Source organism: Armigeres subalbatus, chromosome 1 (genome assembly GCF_024139115.2).
Source record: "Armigeres subalbatus isolate Guangzhou_Male chromosome 1, GZ_Asu_2, whole genome shotgun sequence".
Classification (NCBI taxonomy): Eukaryota; Metazoa; Arthropoda; class Insecta; order Diptera; family Culicidae; genus Armigeres; species Armigeres subalbatus.
This window is the reverse complement of record NC_085139.1, coordinates 63,082,268-63,108,517: the sequence shown is the minus strand read 5'-3', so window position 1 is coordinate 63,108,517 and position 26,250 is coordinate 63,082,268. Positions and strand designations below refer to the sequence as shown.

Sequence of the window (26,250 nt, the reverse complement as noted above, 5' to 3'; positions counted from 1 at the left end):
ATTGGATTTTTGTCAGTGTACGTGTTTTTTCAGGTGGAAACAACGTGCAGATTTTTTTGGGTGTATGTGTCGATTTTCCTGAGTGTATTGTCGGCGTAGCACCAACTTAGAATTCGGAAGTCGGGACTTCCGAACCGAAGTTTCTTCCGAAGTTTTATCTGTCAAACTAATTGATGCGTTATTTAGCGCATCTTTAGGTGAATCCAGCGCACTAGTTCCGAAGTTGGGAAAAATGCCTGTATCTGGAGAAAAATCCAATTTCGGTATAAAAAGCGGTATAAATTTGTTCTGGATAGACAATATTTCAAAAAAAAATTTCAGGTTCTTTTTTGCTGTGTATGGCAAACGCCATAAATTTGGTGAACGAACTCCTAAAACAACGAAAACATTTTGTTTCGTCAAATCCGAAACTTGAACAACAACAAAAGTAAGAAAAAGAAAGTCTTTGTCTCTCGTTCTGATATGTTGAGTCCTATATGCACTATTTACTCTTGTGGAAAAACCAATAGCTATTTGTCAGCCAGCGCACGATTAAAATGCCTTCTTTCTTTCTGTCTACAGTAATCGTCACACTATCCATATGAAAAAAATCTGCCGTCAAATCGCCATTTGTGATTTGCTTTTAACATTTGTGTGAATGAGATGGCCTGATAAACCTGCGTTGGTGCGAGTAGTCAAAACTTGCCGTCGCTGCCGTGGGCCGCCACATTGAATTATTTTTCACTTGAAATTAGAGCAGACTGGTCGAACTAAACTCGGTTTGTGGCAAACTCAGCAGCTTGTTTTTGATACACGCTTCAGAAAAGCCTGCTGAGTTGAAAGTGATAAAAGAATAATTTTAAGCTGCAGTGAAAAAGCTCGGTTCACGGTTTGTTCTGCCGCTACTTGCCCGGAGGAGAACGGTGAGTATATTTTCCAATTTCACAAGAAACCCTACACGAAGAAAGTATCGTTTTCGCATTTTTTGATGATACATCATTCACCGCAGTTCGCTAAAGATGGACGAATGTTGGGATGACGACACTTACAACGGTGGTGGTGGCGGTGGAGGAGGAGGAGGTGGCGGCAGCGGTGGTGTTTACGTCCCTCCACACGCGAATGCCAAGCGTGGCGGCTATGATTCGGACAGATTTACCGGCGGTTCGGGAGGGAGTGAACGGAGCTCGTTTGAGGTAAACACCCGCATCATCGCGAAAATTATCGGTCAAGGTGGAACGACCATCAAGCGGATCCGGAAGGAGTCACGGGCGCAGGTTGAGATCGGTAAGTGTATGGGGTAGGTCGGGACAGTAACCCGGTGAACAGTGGGAAAGAATTGGAAAAAAAAGTTAAATGATCTGTTTTTAAGAAGTTTGTTTTTATTGTCCAGGGCTGCAAAATACTGTGTCCAAATAAATCGTGCTCTGATCAGATATTCAGAGACTACGTTTTCTAGACACAAACATCAATACCACTGGGACATTTGTTGGACCTTTTTATTAGGATGGTGGAAGTTTTCCACTATCTTTGGAGTTTAGAGTTTAAATCGGCCCAAAGCTTGTCTCTGCTTGTAGATTTCGAGTCATATTCAATTAGTTGAATGAATGTGATAAACAACTACAAGTTACAACCGATCTTTTGCCTTTCTCGTAGTTGTACCGAAAGGCAACATCATTTAACTCCAAAATCTAACTTGTTTTTAGAAGGCTCGGAGAACCATGACTCAGCTCTTTGAGCTGAACAAAATTTCTTTCTATCCCTGTGTATGTGTGTGCACACAAAAACCGAAAAACATTAGCTAAGTAATTCTTAATCGATTTTCTCGCACAAGTTGCATACGACGTGGTCATTGCGTTCAAAAGTCAGGAAGAAAATGATGTGTCGTACCGGAAACGAATATTGTTTTCTGTGATGAAGTTGTTCCATTATCTGACCATGTGACTAACCTCGGTCTCCAAATGAACAAAAACATGACCTGGTCATACCAAGTAAACAACGTTGTGCAAAAGGCATACAATACACTAAGGACCTTCCGGTGCTTCAAACCGTTACTTTATGTAACCACTCGTTGTACATATTGTCATATTGTCCATGCACAACATTGTCCAAGAACATATTGTCCATGCACAGCAATAAAGAACGCGGTCACTCATTGTCCCAAGGCACACGACATAGAGCGGCGAAAGTGTTCTAATCGCAGGAGTTTCATGTTGGAACAACTTGCCACTGGAAGTGAAGCTGAAACCATCAATCTCATCTTTCAAAAGTGCAGCTCAAAGATAAATAGCACTAAATTTGACATGTTTGTTATTAATTTAGTTAGTGTTCGTGTGTTTTAATTGTTTTGTATTTGTTTAGTTTTATCCTGGATCCATTGTGTTATCCAAAATTCTGCAAACTTATCCTTGACCTGATCCAAAGTGTCACAATAACAGGCTTTCGTTTCCAATAAAATAAACAAATTACAAAATCAAACCATATAAGGTTGGCTGGTTGATTTGCTATAGCAGAGGGCGGGGCAAGAAGAGCACCCCTTAATTTTACCGCTATTATGCTTTTTTCTCTAAATAAAAATATAAAATCTGAAATACGGATACATTACAACCAACATAAATTGTTTCTTGGAAAACAACTTGCAGTATTTAATGTCCTTACTGTTGATATTGTTTGCGTATCCAAGTTCATAACGGCCTTTTTCAAATACCATTTTTCGCATGGAATCCACGTACGGGCGTGGTTTGCAGTGGTTTATCGTTTACTCTAAAACGGTGAGCTTTGAAGAAGTCATTTGCTTGCATATCAAGTACGTCAACATTGTTTTTTGCATTGCCAACCACAAACTTGAAGTTTTCATAACTGACGACACGTTCATGGTGCATTTTGGAATCAAACGCCGCATGGAAAGAGTCAGCGGCCTGTCGCGACCGGCCTATTTTCAATCCGGTTTTAATGAAATAGCAACAGTGGAAGGCACTCGACTTGAGCCACAGCCTATCCACTGCCACCTGACATCACCCTGTTGGCCGCAGCGAGGGTAACTATAAAAACCTTGAGTCCTAGGTCCGAGTGCTCAACCAGGCTCCATCCGAGCCACCAAACGGGCTCCGTCTGAGCCAACAAGTGGGCAACATTAGAGCCACCAAGTGGGCTCCATTAGAGCCACCAAACGGACTCCGTCCGAGCCATTAAGCGGACTCCGTCCGAGCCACCAAGCGGGCTCCGTCCGAGCCACCAAGCGGGCTGCATCCGAGCCATCAAGCGGGCTCCATCCGAGCCACCAAACGAGCTTCGTCCAATCCATCAACAGGGTGTCGACTACCTGAAAAAAAACCTGGAAAGTTAGGGAAAGTCAGGGATTTCCAATTTGGACCTGGAATGTCAGGGAAAGTCAGGTAATTTCGACTGAGGTCAGGGAAAAAATCACAAAACCCAATGTTGAAAACTTATAGTAATTTTTTTAAATTTCGAGCAATATGCACACTTATGACAATGATACACAATACACTTATGACAATGAAACGCTGAACCATTTTAATCCATTGAAATAGGAGAATAAAAGTACCGAAACTTCGGATCAGAATTAATATAGCGTTTTAGCTGGTAATCAGACTGCATAGCCTAAAAACAAAACAATACTCCGAGGCAGTTACAGTCGACAACCACTTTCACTGTTTTGAAAACATTTTGTAAACTTTCATTTGATGATGGGCTTTTAAAGTCATTGGTCGATCCTCACGTCCTTAGGTACTAGTCATGTAGAGAGAATTAAAGTGGATTAAGGTGAAGGTGGGTTGAGTACCAAAACAAACCTTTGAAAGTATTGGTGCAATAAAAACTGTCATATACTCCCTGTCCACGGATGATGGGGTCAACATTGATAAGTCAAGTGTCTGCATATTGTTAAAATTGTGAAATAATTTGTTGTTTTATAGTACACATTGCTAGTATTATTAGTACTCACCACATTACCGTTAGACGAAAACGAGATGAATTTAATTGCATCCGAGTAAGGTTACACTATAAGCAGTACTGAAGTACGTATTTTAATCCCGGTAACATTTCAATTTAACAGAAACGCGTCGAGTATTTTTTGCCAATATATAGAAAATAATTAAACACTTGATATATCATACCTCCATGCAAATACTTAGAGAAGGTGTCGCATGATCTAACAACATCTTCTTGAGTATATGCTGCGGAGGTTCCGGCAGGGTCTAGTACCAGTCTTAACTAACAAAATACTACAGTCAAACCTCCATGAGTCGATGTTCTATGACTCGATATCGACTCATGGAAGCAAATTATGCCATACTAAAAAAATATTTCTGGGTTACTGTGATGGTCCCTTCAAACAGCTTTCCAAGGATTTTCATCTCCACTCCTCGATATTTCCATTAGTCGATGGTCCCTTCAATATCGACTCATGGAGGTTTGACTGTAACACAAAAGACTAGGAAGCAAACGATCATCCATTGCACCAATTGTAGTTCATAGTTCAGTATACAATAAGTAGTGAAAGTAGATACTGAAGATTTACTAATTTTGCATTATATACGGTGATTGTATCCGTTATTTCTTCTCAGTAATCTTTGTTATTTTACTCTTACTTTTACTGCATGGATCAACGTATAAACAAACCTGTCTCGCTCTTAATTTTTTTTTTTGGGTTAGGAAAATAATTCATACTCCAATTTAAAGAAAGATTGAAGGACATAGGAGACGTGACTAAGTGTATTCTGAAAGACAAATAAAATTAGTTGACTACCTTATAACACAGTAAATGACCGATAGGGAATGAACTCATGATCAGCACTAGACGGTAAAACAAGAGATAGATTCACGTTTAACTGAGACCTTAGCCATGCTATGCAAGGCCGTCATAAGTCCTCAAAGATAGTATTAGGCGTTTTCTTGGAACATGGTTTAAAATATGTAGTTGTTAAAAAAGCAGGCTCAATTTTTTTAAGATTGTTTGGTAAACGGTTCTGAACTGTAACCCATTATGGTCTTTCGATTCAGTTTCGACTGCTTTCACTAGATAATTTTCAAAACTTTGGACGATTATTGATATTCATCAAATTTTAATACGATATTTTAGTTTCAAAATAAGTTTTCATGAAAGGTGTTTATTTGAAATATAGTCAGCAATTCAAATTTAACGAGGTGTATCGTGTATACCTATACCATATACACATCAACATAATTGTATTTTATGTGACCAAAAGATCCAACGAGTAGTACATATTTTTAATGATGTTATTCATATAAATCAATGCTTCATAATCGTAAAATTCATTCATTTAGCTAGGAAATAGACGCAATGAAGCATTACCATACCATTGATAACTGAATCTTGGACCAGACTTTAAAGACTTGAATTTTGAAGAGCGGAATAGAACATGATCATTTGACTACTAAAATTTATGATATCAGACAGTACTGTAAAGGATATGACGCCATAATCTTGATCAACCACCAAAATAATGGAAGCTCTCAGATTAATATGTCGATTTATTGCAATAGTACTTAAATTAATTGATTGTATATTTACGATAACATTTAAATTATTCCATGTTGAAACAAAGTCCACTAGTATGATCCCATCACATTACATCAGAGTGTTATGGCTCGGCTGCGGTGGTGGGCGCGGTGACGCGTTTTGACAGAGAATACAGAATTACCACAGACAAACAGACGTAACAGTTTGAACATTTTTCAGAAAAATCCATCGCCCATCTCCTCTACCACCATCTTGCGAGCATGTTGCACAAAACAATGTTTCGTATGACATTGTCACCAGAAGGCGCTGGAGTGAAATGTCAAACTCGAAGGATTACGACGCTAGCGCCTCTAGTTGTGAAACGCGCAATCGATCAAATTCAAATTGATCGTTGAAGTCATGGTCGATGGAAATTTCTTTAGTGTTACGTCTGTTTGTCTGTGGAATTACTGTCAAGATGCGCCGTTGCGTTAATCGCTGTAGAACGGCCTTTACTTGGAGATGGCATCAGTACCACCCGTTGTCAACATAGACTGCTATTCGGTATTGAATGTCGGCTCCAAGAAAACATTAAATCAACTTTACATGTTAATTATTCGGAAAACATTCATGCGCGTGATGAGCTTTCATTATTATTATTATTTGTTTTTTAAACTGACAGACTGCGGGGAGGGAAATGTATCGGTATGATCACAATACGAACCCAGACCGCAGTGACCTACACGGAGAAACACGTTTACTCATTAATGGGAACTTTTTCTTTGCTATCTCTTTCCCTCTGATAAAAAATTTACCCATTTTGAGAGAATAAGTGGATCTACTCATTTAAATGAGTAAATCCACTTATTCTTCCAAAATGGGTAAATTTTTCAGCAGAGAGAAAGAGATAGCAGACAAAAAGTACCCATTAAGGCTCTATAAACCGTAATCAATTTGATGATGAAGATGATTTTGTTCTCATTCGCACTAATACTAATGCAATTTTAGCCAAAATTCAATATTTCAGTGCTATTCACCAACTTACCTCTGTCAACGTATATTCATGGTATTTTAATATGAATTTTTCACTCACCTAGCTAATTAATTATCAATTAATTAACTGAAAAGCGCTTAAAACTGCTTTTTTCCTAGACAAATTTTCGTATACTAATTATACACACACCAACTCCGAACGATCGAGACACACACATACACATGCACTCAGCTTTTCACTTGTTCTTTTCTCGCCGTTTTCTTGATTTTATCACAACTAAACATAATTCACTACCTAACTTTCACTTTTGTCTTTGATGTTGAACACCAATTTCGTCACTTCATGTCGAAAAACCAACGAAAACTGCTTTAAAAAATTTGAAGTGAGAGACAAACTTGACGGCCGTATTGTGAATGTTGCAAAATTCGGAAAACCCAAATTCACTACCGCATAAGGTGAAATAGTGCGCTCAAAATCTCGGCAAGGCAACTAAGAAATATCAAAACAATACATCAAATATGCTAGTCGACACGCAAACAACTTTATGCATATACAAGAAAAGAATCATCATTTCATCGTTGCCAGATTTATTTGATCAAATAATTATTGCGGTTTGTTTGGAATTAATCAAATCAATCAGAAAAAAAGAAAAGATTATGCAAGCTTCTGTTGGCAGGGTGAAGAATGGTTGACATTTATTTTACCGTACCGTTCGTCCTACCATGCAGTAACAAAACAAAACTACGGCAACCGCAGCAGCAGCCACGACCAAGCAGACGGCAGCACATACTTTTACTATTTTCTCCCCCCACAATCAATGTTTTCGTAGAATAATTTCTCAACGTATAGCCGGTTTTGGTGCCGGCAAATATACATTTCATTATTCCTTACTCATTTTACAGATTAGAACTAATAAATCAGTATCTGTGGCTAGCACTCTTTCAAGGCTGTGTGCCACAGCCTAATTCAACTCGATTCTGTTCTATTTGCACTGCGCACAATAAAGTGTGGATGGATGGCACGAGACTCACGCAGCAGCAAACAGTCTGTGGATGAAGAATAAAAAAGACTTAATTTCGTCTTACATTTATTTGGGAAACTGTCTCAGTGTGCTCGACTGCTCAGTGCACGAAATTTTACCGGATAAAATGTAAATATTCGGAGAATCAAAGTGTTTTACTGTACTTTCCCCAACACTGTATGTTGAAAGCCCAGTGGTGTACGAAGAAATTTAAAATAAGTTTCCATATAATAAATATTTCATAAATGCTCAAAAATAAACATTTTGTTGCATCTGGCAACATTATGCAGCAGCTGACAAGCTTTTACCACCCCATTTCCACCCACCTCAAATTTTCGTCACTTTTTCTTACAAGTTGCCTCACCAATACTAAAAAGCAATAACGTCATTAATTTTCAAAACAGAGTTACGGAGTCTTGAGCCTTAATGAGTAAACGATTTTTACCGGGTAGTGAGCAACATAGCTTGAGTCGTCTGCTAGTATTGTGTATCACATGGAGAGCCCAGCCGAGATACCAGTCTATTAAGACTACAACTGGTCAACTCTCGAAAAAAAAAAAAAAAAAAAAGATAAATAAATAAAAACTATACTGTAGTAGTATTGGTGTCGTATTTATAAAAAACATAAAATATTAGTAGGGTGGTTCAAAAAACGACCCAGCTCCAACACGCTCACTCGATTCCGTCCCATGCTCCGAGTGTCCTCCAAAAACCGAATCGAACAAAACCTGGGTGAGCACAAGCCGGTTCAAGTTTGTATGAAAACTAGTATGTGAAACTAAACCTTTCACTACACTAGCTACAGCGCCTCCCCTCCAAACGCTGCACAGTGGGCCACGTCGTGGAATTAGGAGGAAAAAAATATTTTCACCATAATGATAATTTTTTAGGATCAAAGTGTCTTCAGCAAAGTCAAAGCTTATTATTTAAGCTTTATTTTGAAGTTTGTTGCAATAGGGTGGCCCCACTACATTTTGAGATAAAATTTTTAACTTCTATATTTCTAATTTTAGCATTGTACGATGTTCTAGAAAGTTGTTCCTTATTTAATTTTGAGGCACTTTGCTGAAGAAACCATTTTTGTACGTCGTTTGTATCATTTGTTATGATAATTTTAAATAATTATGTTAGGGTGACCCTAAAAAATCAATATTTTGATTGTAACTTTTTAGTTTTAATTTTTATCGAATTGACGTCTTCTACAAAGTTTTAGAGCATAAAAAAATGCACGTTTTGGTTACATAACCAAGTAAATTCATTGGTGGATTGCAGAGATATCACTGTTTTTCTTGAAAAAATCCGTTGTTTTCAAATGCTTGTATTTTTGAATGGGGGAAAAAGGGGGATCCATTTTTCCCTGGGTTAGACAGAACAAGGACTAAGGATTGCTCTGCATATTTTGGTATTGGGGAATTTGAGGGAATTTGAGGTTTTTCCATCATTTGAAAAAATGGCTTTATGTACGAGGAAATCAAAATCATCAGTTCTAGAAGTGTTTTAAAACCGAAAATTCCGCCCAATTCGTCAAAAACAAAATGTGTATAGTAACCATAACTTCCTTATATATATATATATATATATATATATATATATATATATATATATATATATATATATATATATATATATATATATATATATATATATATATATATATATATATTTCCAGCGCATCTTCACTCAATATACCGATTGGTAGGATAACATGTTCAATAATATCAACGCTTATCAACGTGACAACTTCACTGAACAGACCGTAATCGTAGGTTGTTTACATCACTCGTTCAATCGATTTTACTTTTAAATCGCTAGGGTGGTACGGAAAATTAGGTTTTTTTTGTGTATTTTTTATTTAATTTTTATCTAGATATATATTAGGGTGGTTCAAAAATTCTATTTTTCTCCACACCGATCACTCAATTCTGTCCCATGTTCTGAGTGTCCTCCGCGAATTGATTTAGCACGAGCCGTTTAAATTTGCTTGGGAATTAGTATGGGCAAAGTGAACTTTTCATCATACTGATTATGGCACTTTCCAATTAGGCGCTGGCGAAAACAGAACCAACATAGCCAAAAGGAGCCCTAAAGAATTATCACTTGGATAATCGTTCGAATATTTAGTAATCGATTTTAATTTATGTTGTAGTTCTTTGGAGCTTATCGCGAAACTACTTCACAGGCAACATTGCTGCTCTTGGCGCGAAAGATAGCACTGACAAAAGAAGAAGTTCAATAACCATAACCAAAGATTCGCAAGCTGGATTAAAACCGATAACTAATTATTAGAACGATTAATCAACATGCGATTTTGGCCATGTGGGTTCTTTTTTCGCTGTATGGGGAAGCGCCATAATCAGTAGGATGAAAAATCCACTTACCCATACTAATTCCCATGCAAACTTGAAACAGCTCGTGCTAAATCAATTGTTATCCAATTTCGCTCAAATTCGCGGAGGACACTAAGAACATGGGACAGAATTGAGTGATCGGTGTGGAGAAAAATCGAACTTTTGAACCACCCTAATATATATCTAGATAAAAATTAAATAAAAAATACACAAAAAAAACCTAATTTTCCGTACCACCCTAGCGATTTAAAAGTAAAATCGATTGAACGAGTGATGTAAACAACCTACGATTACGGTCTGTTCAGTGAAGTTGTCAAGTTTCAAATGATGGAAAAACCTCAAATTCCCTCAAATTCCTCAATACCAAAATATGCAGAGTAATCCTTAGTCCTTCCTCTGTCTAACCCAGGGAAAAATGGATCCCCCTTTTTCCCCCATTCAAAAATACAAGCATTTGAAAACAACGGATTTTTTCAAGAAAAACAGTGATATCTCTGCAATCCACCAATGAATTTACTTGGTTATGTAACCAAAACGTGCATTTTTTATGCTCTAAAACTTTGTAGAAGACGTCAATTCGATAAAAATTAAAACTAAAAAGTTACAATCAAAATATTGATTTTTTAGGGTCACCCTAACATAATTATTTAAAATTATCATAACAAATGATACAAACGACGTACAAAAATGGTTTCTTCAGCAAAGTGCCTCAAAATTAAATAAGGAACAACTTTCTAGAACATCGTACAATGCTAAAATTAGAAATATAGAAGTTCAAAATTTTATCTCAAAATGTAGTGGGGCCACCCTATTGCAACAAACTTCAAAATAAAGCTTAAATAATAAGCTTTGACTTTGCTGAAGACACTTTGATCCTAAAATATTATTATTATGGTGAAAATAATTTTTTCCTCCTAATTTTACGACGTGGCCCAATGTGCGCTGGTGAAAAGAGAACCCACATAGCTGAAAGCAACATTCCAGAGACTTCACTGAACGAAATTCGCACCGCAGGAAAGAACCATTGATTACGTTACGCAAAAAATAGCATTTTATATCCCACTCACCCCCATGTCACACTTTCTGTACGAAGTATCTGCCCCTGGTGCAGATATCGCAGACAAATTCTGGCTATTTTGTTGAATTACACGTTTCACTGATTCCTTCTGAGAAGCCTGATTATTATGCTAAACAAGGATGTTATCGATCGTTAAGTAATTTGCGTTCGATCATTTAGTATTTTGTCAATAACTTATTCCAGAAGCTGATTTTCAAAATGTGTTGTATGGTGGACTTCTAGTGCGAAGGTTTTTCTACAACTCTGCCTGATGGTTTGTTGTTAGAATTCAACTAATAACGGAGCTACACCGCTAGTAGCAGTAACTTAAACTAAATTATTGAAATTTCGTTATCATTTAGTCTAAGTTGCTGAAAATATTGCTGTAACTACGTTACTAGTGGATCGAATGCAAATTACTAAATGATCGATAACATCCTTGATGCTAAAGACTCGCAACCTCGATTAAAATCGACTTCCAACTATTGGAACGACCATTCAATATGCATTGTGTATGGAGTTAAAGCTCTTGAATATTTCATCAATTTTGTTAAGAAAATTATTTTGAGCTTTTTATTGGAATGTTTTCACTTGTCATAAGACGAGTTTGTACAATCCCATTTAATTCCACCACTTAGTCGGGCAAGAACGAGACACTGAAGACGACCTTACTGTGGAGGTCGAAATACGTATCTGTCAAGGTACAATTAAATGGTGAATTTCATCCAGTCATATGGTCTCCTCCCTCGCCAGCGCCCAATGACGGAGTGCCACAATCAGAATAATGTAAAATTCAACCTCGCCATATCAACTGTCAGTCATACAAACCTGAAACGACCTGTGCACGATAAGCCCCTATTTAAACCAGCCCAAACCATCGAACGACACCCAAAATATGAAACATAATCGACTGAGCCTGGCGGAGCAAAATCATTTTTGAACCACCCTAGTTATTAGTTAGCTGCTATCGGTGCCGCTGGTGTTTACATTCGCTCCGCGATCAGTTTTTCATAGTTTTTTTTCGGGCAAAAATAGCAGTTTTTATAAAGTTTTCGGTTCAAACAAGTGACTGATTTCAAAAAGTGATGTTTCACTTGCATTCCATCAACATTTCGGGTTGCTCATGTGCGAAGAAGTGAGTAAAAACTTAATTTTTCCAATGCCCTTTGAGCAGAAGTGAAGTGCAGTGAATCGCGAACGGCTATTAAATTGGCACAAGATTGCTGATTTATGATATAATTCGAGCCGAAATACATGGGATTCTTCGGAGAAACATGTTCATTGTCACGGGAAGTGAATAAATATGCTGTGAACAGGTTAGTAATTCGAATATTGAACTTTTGTTCGAAGCTGTTCGATGCATTCTAATGTTTGTGGGAGAGGAGTGCGGGAGGTGTGGGGTTGACCCGTGGAGGGTCAGGTGCCATATTGACGGCCATAATGGTACTCTTCCAACTATGTCCTTAAAGCATCATATAATCTACCTCATGTACGTAGGTGGCGATGGTCTCAATAAGACGTTTTCTCGATACTCCATAACCATAGTCGGACGCAAGAAGAGGATAATGTTTTTGTAAATGGAAATGTTTCAGTTTTACATTCGCTCCTTCTGATGTTTATAAAACAATTTTATCAGGAAACATTCTGGTTGATCTTTGCGAATTTTGTCCAGAAATTACTCCAGTGAAAATGCTTTAGGATATCTTGTGAAAATAATTATTCCCTTCAGAAAATTTTCTAAATTACTTCTCACTGAAACATAAAGAAAAATCCTAGTGGATTTCCAAGAGCTCGCTCAATAGTTTAATCCTGCAGCTCCTTGATGGATGTTTAATAGATTTTTTTTTCAAAGCTCCGCTCCAAAAACTTGCTAGCTTGTTGACGAATTTCGCGCCAACTCGACCAGCGGTTGGCAGCACCATCTCAGAATCGAATTAAACTTGGTGCGCATGAAGATATGGTATTTATAAGCCACTCTGCATACTTAGTTTTTCAAAAATTGTCAAGAGTAACATTTGATGAGGGCCTAATTTTTTTCATGGATTTTTTATAAATCGATGTAACTCTAAAATGACAAGACCTACAAAAAAGTGTTGTATGGTGGACTGTCGTGAAATTCCCAGAAGTTTTTTTGGAAAAATATCCAAAAAATAAAATACCGATTTCTACACTGAAAAAAATTAGTTTTAAAAATTAAAATCGATATTACAAAAAAACCTCATCTCAGAAATTGATGAAATTTTTGCTGCAGATAGGTATTTTAATTATCTAACTTTTCTGGGAATAATGTTCCTGTGACATATTTAAGGAAAAAAAGTTTTTCTAATAAAAACTTTTTTCATGTCCATATTGAGTGAAAATTTATCAACGTGTTTTATGCCTACAGCGCCAATTATAAGTTCAGCAGCCTATCATCAACCAACGACACATTTTGGAAGTATAAAAAATTGTTTAGGAAGCAATTTAGCATAATCTAACATTAATGTGGACCAACATTTGGAAAGGGCGTATATTTTCCTAGATTGCTTATATCAATGTTACACACAAATGACCAGATTTACAAAATTGTGATGTTTGATGCACTATTGTAAATTTGTCTGAACTATGAAGTCTGAAACATAAAAGAGCGTTTCGTTCACCGAGAAAATAAATTAATGAATGTAAAGATTAAAATTGGTTTAGCAAAAATAAAAATTGGAGGTCGATTTTTTTTATCAAATAAACATTTTGATTCCAAACGATGAAGCTCGGTAGGTAATTTCATTAGGGGGATTTCCGGTAAACGCACATTTAAAGAATAATAAATTTTCCGCATTTTTTAAATTTTTTCTTCAATTTTATTTGTTTAATTTAATTTGTAAATTTAGTCGAACAATTCAAAGACTTTTGGGTCTTCATCTGAGTTGGAATATTTTGAGCCAGGATTTTATTATGAGCGATTGGTATAAAAGAATGAAGCTTTTGTGTGCCAATTATAGTTTTTGCTTTTTTGAAAAGTTCATCATACTTTTGTTGAGTACCGTCGTCGGGGGTGACAATGGGTCAAATGGGGGTGAGAATGGGTCACTCTGTCAACTACTTAGAATGCTTGTAGAATGGATGTATCTGAGGACAAGAAGACAAAAATATAAGAGACCTTTTTGAACGATTTTGCTCTACGCCCTCCATGCTCGCGGTGAGAGCGATGACCCATTCTCACCCCCAGACCTATTGCCACCCCCGATGGCGGTATTGCTCATTCGTGATATAACAGAAATGTAATATAGTGATATTTTTGTTTGATTGAAAACGTGCCCATTCGTACAACTCCCGAGGAGTCTTGATAGTATTTCCATAATCTTTGGCAAGAGTTGCTCGTTTTGCCATTCGTTTGAGACAAAAGGGCCTTTTCCGGGCGATGTTGTAAAAAAGTGCCATTCTGCTTCTAAGCCATGTTTTGAATTTAAATTACACAGACTTGCAAAGTTCCTTTTATTTTTATAATGTGCTGCAGCTCACCCAGACACAAAAGTAATTTTTGTAAAATCGATCAACTGTTTCAAAAAGTCAATTAATTTTGAAATGAATAAGTGAACAGCTTTTGTGTCATGGGTCATTACTTCTGATTAATAAAGCTAACGTTTTCTAATTAGCCGTTTCTTTTAAAGTAAACTTAGAATGGATGTATTGTTGCGTGGGAATTATTCCAACCTTGAGCAGCATTTTGGATAATGAATGGATAATTTTCAGATAAATCTAACAGTACAAGTGTATTGTTGTTTGAAAATAATGTCATAAGTTATAAGTTTATCAATTTTTTCAATAAAATACGATACAAAATCATTTACAGGCTTTATATCGGTTTCTAAATTACACCGTACAGTGGTTGGCCTTTGCTGAAAAACAACATCTTCTTTTCCACTATTACAATTAAATATCACTTCAGTTTCGTTTCGGCAACATTGCCCGTTTCCAAAGTAATTATTTTTTTGTAATTGTTTTTCAGTTACTTCGATACAAAAAGTCAAATAAAACATAAACCCTTTTCAAATGTTGGTCCACAATTATGTTAGATTATGCTAAATTGCTTCCCAAACAAATTTTCATACGTCCAAAATGTGTCGTTGGTCGATGATAGGCTGCTGAACCTATAATTGGCGCTGTAGGCATAAAACACGCTGATAAATTTTCACTCAATATGGACATGAAAAAAGTTTTTGTTAGAAAAACTTTTTTTCCTTAAATATGTCACAGGAACATTATTCCCAGAAAAGTTAGATAATTAAAATACCTATTTGCAGAAAAAATTTCATCGGATTCTGAGATGAGGTTTTTTTGTAATATCGATTTTAATTTTTAAAACTAATTTTTTCCAGTGTAGAAATTGGTATTTTATTTTTTGGATATTTTTCCAAAAAAACTTCTGGGAATTTCACGACAGTCCGCCATACAACACTTTTTTGTAGGTCTTGTCATTTTAGAGTTACATCGATTTATAAAAAATCCATGAAAAAAAAAATTAGGCCCTCATCAAATGTTACTCTTGACAATTTTTGCTTAGAAATACCATATCTTTATGCCCACCAAGTTTCATTCGATTCTGAGATGGTGCTGCCAGCCCCATAGAATAGTTGGCGCGAAATTCGTCTATGGTGTTATTCAAATTTGAATTGAAATGTCTTCGTGGAAGTATTCATACGAAAAATATGCCAAGGAATCTTCAAACATGTTTCCAAACTCCATTAGATGTTCCTTATAAAGTTTCATTGCTTGTTGTACTTGTCTGACATCTAGTTGATAGTAGCTGAACTTTTTATAAATAAAACAATCCTGGAATTCCAAGACAATCGATTCACTTTTGGCAAACAACTAACATTCGATAAAATAAATTGAGTAGGTGTAGCACTCCTCAGCATATGAGACTAGTTATGGCACTTCTTCACAAACAAGACCTTTTGCTGAAAAATGCTGATTTCATATTAGAAATTTGGAGACAGTACTTGTCGATAGAAAATCCTTCCGCACGCGATGGCATATGAGCAAATCAAACCACCTTCCTTTTTCCAGTGGAGATATATCAGCTTCCACACTGATATTCTTTCCTCCCCCTTCATACGGGAGCTTGGCAGAAGGAAGGTCATATGATATGTGCCATCACAAATATTGCCCTCCGCTCGCTTCCAAATCGACTTCTATAAAAACATTCTTCATGCCTGCCGTATCCTAACGGAACTATCAATTCTATACTTTCGCCTCTAAGTATATCATGAACATGCACGTCTAAGTTTGGATAATAGCATTTCCATATCAAGACCTTTTTTATATTTTTCCATGGGGATATTGGCAAAGGCCACAATCGACAAATATTAAACGACCTGAGTGTATTCAGACCAACATATTTAAAGTATTGCATGGCTAGAATGTTTTTCTGGGCTGTAAGTGCTGCATGGATTTATGTGATCTTGTGGGGATTGTAATCTTGATTATCTTGAAGATTGCAGCGTTCGTGATTATTTTTAGAAGTCCTTTAACCCCACAGAGAGTGAATAAGAATTCTTACTTCGTAAGTATTCTTGAGACCCAATGGAGGTTTCTCGATGTCTACAAAAATACCTAACCCGTAAGTTTTTTAACGGATTTAGAAGGATTTCTAGAAGCTCCCACGATAGTTCAAAAAGTTGTTCAACCTGGTACTGGTTCTCCAATCCGAGTCCATCCGCATCTGTCAATAAACTGAAGCTATCGGTGCATACACGACTCTTTATGCACATACCGAACAAGTTGCTATAGCGATAGGAAAAACATACGTTTACTTGGGACTCAGACATAGGTACCTTCACTTCGATCTTTTTTTTCGTCAGACATACGTTCACCTGAGTTATTTTTTTTATTTCGCTTAGCATTGGTGGGTATGCAATCATACTCGATTATTTCCTAAAGTATGTCTGAAGTCAGATGTTACACATATTCTGATATTCAATTCTTCCAGTTTCTGGAGCTAACTCACAAGTCCTTACTTTTCAGATCATTGTCATGACTTAATCTTTTCAGAATATCTACAGATATTTTTGATACTGTAGATCATACAAATTCCTAATATTTCCGCATTCTCTAGACAATCCAGGTTATTCACATGCTTCAGAATCCTAATATTTCTACGTCCAGAGACTAAGAAATCAACTTATCTTTTGTTGATCCTCCAGAATCCCTAGATTCTTTTCTACTTACACTCTGAGAAAAATCTATACTAAATAGATTTAAAGTCATTCTAAATCGCTATTCGCCTGGTTGACCCCGTCTTCGTATATGTTCAGGCTATACTCGGTTAGTATAACTTTCATATATAAGGCAATAGTATAAAGCGATAATATCGAAAATAGTATTTGTCGACTCAATTTTATTTTTGTTTTGAATTTTCAACTGTTTACCAAAATAACAGACAGTCGGAAAACATTTTTTTCAAACATTTTATTCTTCAATGGGGTACACCCAGTTCTTTTTTTACACGGGTGGGTTTTAGTTGATTACGACCTTGAGCGTTAATGAAACTATGAGTTAACCGCATGAAAAAATTTACAAAAAAATCAAAGAAAATTCAGGTGTATTTAAAAGGTTGTGAAAAATCAGGTTAACCGGGAAATTAAAGAACACCAACCGTGTAAAAAAAATATTGGGTGTATACGAAAATACTTGGCCAGCCCAGAGTCTATTATATATAGAGTTACGCAAAGAGTGAAGCCAAATCTACCTATTGAACTGTCAAACCGTCTACCTATCGAGCAAAGTAAACAAATGATTGTTGGTAAGGCGGAAGTATTGTTATCGCCTGATGATTATTATGGCGAATTAAAATTCATGAATTGAAATGTATTAGATTTGTTCTAGAAACAGCTTCAAAAAACTTCAATACACCCCCCAATAAAGTTGCAACAAGAAACTCACGTGTTTGCACTCTGTAGGTGACTTTGGTTATCGAATTAAAAACCTTTAGAAGTAATCACTCCCGTGAAGTCACTTGAAGGGTTGAACAAAAATGAAAGTTTTCAACATAATAACAAGAGCATCATTCAGAATAAGAGTAAGAAGATCCTCTTTGCGCAACTCTATATAATAGACTCTGGGCCAGCCCAACAACTATACTAGCAACAAGATAAACGGTACCTACTTTAAATGTGTTAGCAAAAAAAAATTGCCGATGCAATATGAGCAACCGAGTGAACCAACGCCACAAAACAAACGACTAATTTATATTTTGTTGGTCAGAGCGCCGCAGATTCATCTTCTGGCATCGAAATCCAATTATCCCGACAGCTCCACGTCATTTTTTGGATGGCGTAGGATGTTTCCTGTCTTTCCGTGGGTGACTATCAGCATAACACCTTTATAGTTGACTCTTACGGATCCACCGAAAACGTTTTGGAATGAACAACGTTCCGGAAGTGTCATCTTTTTCTAAAATCAAAGCACATCAGGCGATATATTTGAAGTAACCCATTTTTTGAACTTACCTTCAACTTGCGTCTTCAAGAACTTTCTTATATACCGGTTTTTAGATAATAATTCAATTTTATTTTATTACCGCGAATATTATTGTTGATTCGGTGGCAGTTAATAATGCCGAAACAGATCCGGATTCAGCCAATTCTGCTGAAAACGATTAGGTACCGAAAATAAGAAAATGTTTGCAGCACATGGAGAAAAATATGACTTCAACAAATATTACAAGGCGATTAATGCATTAGTAACATAGTGTTGCCCAAGTCGATGGTAGATAAGGTTATAATTTTGAATAGATTACTTTTTAAACTATGCCTAGAATAAACTTCGCATGAACTTAAATAGATTTGTTTTTATACTATTATAGGTTTTTTGTATTTCTGAGTGTACGAACACTGTCTAGATGGGATCAGTACAAAAGGCCGAATCACAAAAGGCCGAACCACAGAAGGCCGAATCACAAAAGGCCGAAAATGTTCTAGCATACCACAAAAGGCCGAAATCCCAGAAGGCCGAACCACGAAAGGCCGAATGATACAAAAGGCCGAATAACACAAAAGGCCGAATCATTACAAAATGTTTCAATCTTTCAATTAAGAGAACTTGGAATATTCACAAATTTACGTTTACTTTTATTCCCTGTCCATGGATAAGGGGCTTGACGTTGATATTTCAAGTGTCTTAAAAAGATTTTTATTTTATTTTTATTTTTGTTGTTTAATAGAGTGCTTTTTTCAAACAAAGGTTAAGTTCAACACTAAATTAAAAAATTAAGATATTTTTCCATTTTTCTCTTTCACAAGAATATCGTTATTTTAATGGTAATGGTTTGAAAATAAGCTCCGTAGAGAAACTTTTATCACATCTTACTTAAATAAGGTCAACAGTTATACCAAACACTTGAGGTACCATGCCTCCAAGTTAACTAATGGTTAGTGTCGCACGATCTAACAACAACTGCCTATTGGTAAATTTGGAGGTGCCGGCAGGCTCAGTAGGGTCTAACTAACATAACTCTAATACTAACAAGACCCTGAAACAAACGCTTATCCAAATAGCATACATCTATTTATACTTGTAGTAGTAGCTAACAATAATTCATTTTGTACCCGTATAGCTGAAGTAGAATTTTAGTAGTGAAAAGTAGAATTTGTAGATTTACTAATTTGGCATTGGAGATAGTGAATGTATCTATTATATCTTCTCGATAATCTTTTTATTTTAGTCTCTCTAGCTGCATGGATCAACGCAAAAAAAAACTGTTTCTCTTTTCCTTCTATTAGGTTAGTTAGAAAAATTAGCGGATATATAGGGTACATGACTTAGTGTTTCTCGTATTAAGACAAATTCGATGACCTTTACCTTATAATAAAATAAATGACCGATAGTAAAATAAATGACTGAAATTTAAAGATATCAAATAAATAATAAAAAACGAAAATAAATACATGACCATCGGTGGACAGAAAGACAAGAGACAGAGTTCTGTTTAGAATAGTTAATTGAGACCATTGCACTCACAAGATAGAGAATAACTAGTACCACTATTATTGCTACAAGACTAATAACTTGACCACTTACGGAAATGAGGATAGACCATATGATGCGTTCATCCACTATTATATTGAATATTGTATACCCTGAATCTGAATAACTGAACTTTAGACCTCATTATTTTAATAAATAATAAAGGTTTGAATATTAGAAAAGGGAATAGAACTTGACCAAAAAAGCAATTACGGAACAACTGGACAGAAATTTTGTATAATGATCACTATTAGACTACTGAAACTTTAACATATGACATTACTGTGACTGATAGGATACAATTAACTCGACGACGTATTGACAAACATCCGATACTCAACCGTGTTAAAATAAGGGAAGCTCTTCAATGTGTCCATTTATTACAATAGTACTTAAATTAATCTATTTTGAAACTACCCTACCAGAATGATATCATTACATCTTTATTCGAAATTGTTACTTGGAAATGGCAACAGTACCACCCGTTGTCAACATAGACTACTATTAGGTATTGAATGTCGGCTCCAAGTAACTAATAATTAAATTTACATGTTAACTACTTATTCAGAAAACATCTATGTACATGTTGAGCTTCCATTATTTGTTCGGTTTATAATTGACAGACTGTAGATAGAAAGAATAATGTATCGGTATGATCACAATACAAACCCAGGCCGCAGTGACCTAGTGAGCAACATAGCTTGAGTCGTCTGCTAGTATTGTGTATCACATGGAGAGCCCAGCCGAGATACCAGTCTATTAAGACTACAACTGGTCAACTCTCGAAAAAAAAAAAAAAAAAAAAAAAAAAAAAATTACGTTTACTTTTATTATGCTGCCCCATTAAGAAAAACTTGTCCACGTATTTTGCAACTACAAAATACCAACAACAAGTTGAGGTATTTAACGTCAGTTCAACGTCGAAGCTCAATCTTTCAATTGAAAGAAGTTGTATGACGGTGTTTACAGAGTCAATTTGATTCCTTATATATTGCATAATAGATCAATCTTCATTGCAGTAATGAAAGCATGAACATACGTATAAATATTATCACTTTAAAGTAACGGAGTAATCCGAGAGCTCTCTTTTTTCTTCCTTTGTTGACGTAGTAATCAAGTTAAATTCCCAAATCGTGCCCCTGGAGCCGACGTTCTGATACTACTCATGATCTAATTGCGACATCAGAAGCTAAACAAAATAGACTTTTTTCAATTCTTATGCTTTTGACCAAAAGCTGTATAACTTGCGGTAACGCGGTGTTCCTCAATGCATATCATTTTCTCCCAATTTAAGAGAAACGAAACTGACTTCACAAGACTTCACTGAGAAATCACGCGCGCGCTCCGGTCCACTTTGTTGGTCTGCCGATTTTATTCGGCCTTTTGTGCATTCGGCCTTTTTTGCTTTCGGCCTTTTGTAATTCGGCCATTCGTGATTCGGCTTTTTGTGATTCGGCCTTTCGTAGTAGACCAGATCCTTTAAAATACACCCAAGTTTATACACCCCGTGTAAAAAAAACCTGGGTGTAATCAAAATTTTATTCTCCAGGTTCAGTAGACCCTCTAAAGTTCATTTTTTCCTTCTGATTGTTCGAATCTGTTACAGATTTTCTAGACATTCTATTCCCTAAGGATTCCACAGATTTTCTAGACTTGACAGGTTTATCATAAAATCCGGGACGTTTTCCGGGACACCTGATAAAGCGGAACAGGTATGCTGGATAGGGGACTGTCCCGCATAATCCGGGCCATCTGGTCAGTTTATTTTAGTGTCAAAGTGCACAGAATATTAGCGACAAAACATTGTCGCTGGAGGCTGGAGGCTAAGGTCAAGGTTCGCGCATTAGGATTTCAAGGTGTAATAAATTAAATGAATGATGTTAAAACTATATTCAATTGTTTTTTTATTCCCTGAAAGTTTTGTGATAATCGGATAAAAACTCGAATTTTGCGAATGAATTTTGTGTATGCAGATTTTATGACAATGAATTCTCGCTTAACTTTTCAAAAGGACCTAAGTAACATTTTTTTCATGAATTAATTTGAATGCTGCAATCAATAGATTTCATGTTGTTCTGTTGATTGCGCTATTCAAATTAATTCATGAAAAAAATGTTACTTAGGACCTTTTGAAAAGTTAAGCGAGAATTTATTCTTTCTATGAATACAATAACAGAATAATAACAGAATTAATATGTATATTCTTTCTATGATTGATTCCCACTTTGTCCTAATGATCCATAAATGCTTGATAGCACGTTCCTTATTTCCTTATGCTTGTTTTCTCCAGATGACAAGAACCCCGGTAATGGCCGTTCAACGATACATCTTCAAGGAGCCCCCAACGATGTGTCTCGTGCACGGGATGCAATTTTCGGAATTTTGAACGAAAGAAGAGGCGATCGGGCAGAAAGTGGTGGAAGTGCTCCGTTTCATGATCGGTCTAACAATTTCGGTGGCGGAGGAGGTGGCGGTGGTGGTCGTGGTGGCTACGGCCGGGATCGCGACCGCACTTATGGTAGTCGCGATTTCTACAACTCCGGATCAGGCGGCAGTAATCGTGATCATCGGGATCAGGATCGTGACAGTAACGATTTCCATAATTCCGGATCTGGCGGAGGCAATCGTAATCGAGATCGGGGAGGTAACGACTTCTATAACTCTAACTTTGGTAGCGGAGGAGGGGGGACTGGTTCCACCTCGAATAACTTTGGACAGCAGCAAAACGGTCGCGCCAAGAGCCCTGATTTGATCGATTGGGATGCGCTGAATAAACAGTGCGATGAGGCCACTGCAAAACAGTGGGCTAAGTGTCCAAAGATGATCAAAAATTTCTATAAAGAACTGCCGGAAGTGTCCAACATGACGCCGGAGGAGGTCAATGAATTTAGATGTTCAAACAATAACATAGTCGTAGATCGAACTTTCAAAGATACGGGCAAACCATCTGATCCAATCCCAAATCCGGTACAAACCTTCGAACATGCCTTCCATGAGTACCCTGAACTGCTGGAGGAAATCAAGAAGGCAGGGTTTACCAAACCATCGCCAATCCAAGCACAGGCCTGGCCCGTGCTGCTCAAAGGTGAAGATTTGATCGGAATCGCGCAAACCGGAACCGGAAAGACATTGGCTTTCCTGTTGCCGGCGTTCATCCACATCGAAGGTCAACCGGTACCGCGGGGGGAGCCACGTGGCGGTCCAAATGTCTTGGTAATGGCACCAACCCGCGAGCTGGCCCTCCAAATTGAGAAAGAGGTGTTCAAGTACCAATTCCGGGACATCAAAGCAATATGTTTGTACGGTGGAGGCGATCGCCGAACGCAGATCAATAAGGTAAGTGGAATCGAGTAGTTCATTAGTAGGCTTATGAATTAATTTATATACTGACGAAATCTTATAATGCTCATTAACATTTATTTAAACCTTGATTGCAATGTTACATTACAGTATTTGGGCATCATATGGTTCGATTTGCATCCTAATACATAAAGCAAAACAAATGCACAGTTGTTAAATATGAATCTAATATTATCTATCACCACAGGTGAAGGGCGGTGTGGAAATCATCATCGCTACGCCAGGTCGGTTGAACGATCTGGTTGCCGCCAACGTCATCGATATTACCAGCATTACCTATCTGGTATTGGACGAGGCGGATCGTATGCTCGACATGGGATTCGAACCGCAAATTCGAAAACTTCTACTGGACATCCGTCCCGATCGGCAGACTATCATGACCAGTGCGACGTGGCCACCGGGCGTCCGCCGACTGGCGCAAAGCTATATGAACAATCCCGTTCAGGTGTACGTGGGAACGCTAGATCTGCCTGCCACGCACACAGTCACCCAACAGATCGAGATGATCGACGAGGAAGACAAATACGTGAGGGTTTTAAATTTTGTAAAGAACATGGGACCGAACGACAAAGTCATTATTTTCTGTGGGAGGAAAACACGAGCAGATGACCTTTCCAGTGAATTTGTTCTGTCGGGTATCAACTGCACCAGTCTACACGGCGATCGGGAACAAGCCGACCGTGAACAAGCTCTGGAGGACATCAAATCCGGCGATGTGCGAGTGCTTATTGCTACCGATGTGGCATCCCGTGGACTTGACATTGAGGATATTTCGCACGTTGTGAACTACGATTTTCCCCGCAATATTGAAGAGTATGTGCACAGAGTGGGACGTACCGGCCGTGCCGGTCGGAGCGGAGTTTCGTTGAGTTTCTTCACACGTAGTGATTGGGCAGTTGCGGGTGATTTGATCAAAATCCTAGAGGAAGCTGAACAAGAAGTGCCGGAGGAGATCCGTAGCATGGCCGAACGATTCGCGGCCAAGAAAGAGCGCGAGAGCCGCGAAAAGGGTGCCTTTGGCCGACAAGGGGGTGGAAGACGTGGTGGAGGAGGCGGCGGAGGGCGCAGTGGAGGGGGCCGATGGTAATTGTTAAAATCTGATGCTATAAGAGGAAGCTGACAAAATTGTCACGTTCTGTGACAATATTCGTGTATATTTCTCGACATTCGAGTCGAATCTGTTTATTTCAAATATCAAAACCTTAGTTATAAATTTCTAGACTCTGATTTATTTTATAGTGCGCCTTTAATTATCAATTGCTCTGTTAATTCATTTCTGGAAAGTATTTAACATTCAAAACTAACATTCTCGAATGTATATAAACATGTGGACTTTTCGGCGTATAAATCGTCATGAGACTGGAACATTTGAATAGGGTTATTTTTGGTAGAGCCAAAATTCGAAATTTGTAAACCCCTTGACCGTGTTTTTTTTTTCATTCGAACATCCTGAATTTCAAGTTAGAATAACTATTGTTTTATAATAATACAAATAAAGATTTAAATAACGTTATTTTATATTTCTCTTCGTCACTATGATGACCGGGAGTTTTAGAAAAAAACATCGAGCGTGCGTGGTTGCAAGATAGGAAAGGGAAGATCCATGAAGTACGTCACTTTCAACCCCCCTCCCCCCTTCGTCAAACTTTTTGTAACAAATCTCTAAAATTTTTGTATGGATCGTCACGCTGCTCTGAACCACCCTCCACCCTAGATGCGTGACGTACTTTGTGGATGGCCCCTAAGGAGCTTATTTAATGTTTGTTGGATCGTGGATCGGATAAAATGTATATGAACGGATAGCTCATATTTTCGAACTGAAGAGCACGGTGGCCTAGTGGCTACCGCTTCTACCGTACAAACAGGAGGTCGAGGGTTCATTTTCAGGCTCGTCCCTTTCCTACTTTGTATTTCTATCTTAGTTCTTACTGTGTTTCACGTTCTACCTTAACGATTCCCTACTGTTATAATCTTCCATAAACCTCCTCATATTAACTCACTTACAAACCTGAAAAGGGCCTGTGCACGGTCAAACCCAAGATGAATACACAGGGTGTCTACTACCTGGAAAAACCCGGAAAACCTGGAATTATCAGGGAATATCTCCCAACCTGGAAAATACCTGGAATTATCATGGAATTCCTGTCATAATCAGGGAAATTTCAATACCCGGTGATCATGAGTGAAATTCTTTCAAAAGATAAAAAAAAAATTATTAAAAATGTTTGAATAAATATACCAATCAAATCTATTGAAATTTTAGTGAACGTTAATACTGTTCCGTTCCGCAAAAAAACGTTTTGCCATCGTCCAATGAATTCCTGGACAATTTCCGAAGCTATTCTTGGTGAAATCTAGGAATTTATTCGGAAAATCAATTGGGGATTATTACTTTGTACATTTTTTGAGTATTCCGTCGGAAATTCTTTATGAATATATTAAAAAATACTAAGTAAGTTAGAATTTTTCAAAGAAATTTCTGGAGGAACTTCCGAAGGAATTTCGGGATCAGTTTTCCAAGAAATTTTTCAAAGAAATCACTAAAAGAGTGTTTGTAAGAATGATTAGCAATTTTCTAAATTATTTATGGAGGAATTTCCAACATAAAAACCGAAAAGAACTCCCGGAGGAATTTCAAAACGAATTTCCGGGCGATTTTTCGTACGGTTTCTTTAAAAAATTCCCCTTTAATAAATAATTAATCCCCGACGGAATTAAAAAAAAAAGAGTGAGAAGTGATTTGTGAAGGGTTTTTGCTGAAGGAATTGTTGAAAGAATAGCCGAATCCCGTATGGATTTTTCAAAGGAGTTTCTAAAGGTATTCTCGAAGAATTTCAAAGAATTCTTAACCCTTTATAAGGCAGTGGCAACTATATTGCCTAATTATTATTTTCTATGTAGTGGATTTATTGGCTACCTAATAATCCCCCAGATGAATTTGAGCCATAAAAAAATTATAATGTCAATTTGAGAACATTATTTTTACGAACAGATCGTAAGTTTCGAGTG

At 37.1% G+C, this 26,250-nt stretch overlaps 1 protein-coding gene across 1 annotated transcript; it reads left to right on the top strand.

Annotated features, from left to right (window-relative positions):
- Positions 1 to 626: 626 nt before the first annotated feature.
- On the top strand, positions 627 to 24,754 carry LOC134226212 (probable ATP-dependent RNA helicase DDX43). Its single transcript, XM_062706833.1, has 4 exons — positions 627 to 902; positions 989 to 1,263; positions 22,172 to 23,217; positions 23,429 to 24,754. The coding sequence occupies exons 2-4, from the start codon at positions 999 to 1,001 to the stop codon at positions 24,326 to 24,328; spliced, it is 2,211 nt and encodes a 736-aa protein (XP_062562817.1). The 5' UTR covers positions 627 to 902; positions 989 to 998; the 3' UTR covers positions 24,329 to 24,754.
- The last annotated feature ends 1,496 nt before the right edge of the window (positions 24,755 to 26,250 follow it).

Coding starts and splice junctions, on each gene's coding strand:
- LOC134226212 (XM_062706833.1), top strand. CDS start 999: ATGGACGAATGTTGGGATGACGACACTTACAACGGTGGTGGTGGCGGT. Junction 1,264..22,171: donor ACGGGCGCAGGTTGAGATCG/GTAAGTGTATGG, acceptor TGTTTTCTCCAG/ATGACAAGAACCCCGGTAAT. Junction 23,218..23,428: donor GCCGAACGCAGATCAATAAG/GTAAGTGGAATC, acceptor CTATCACCACAG/GTGAAGGGCGGTGTGGAAAT.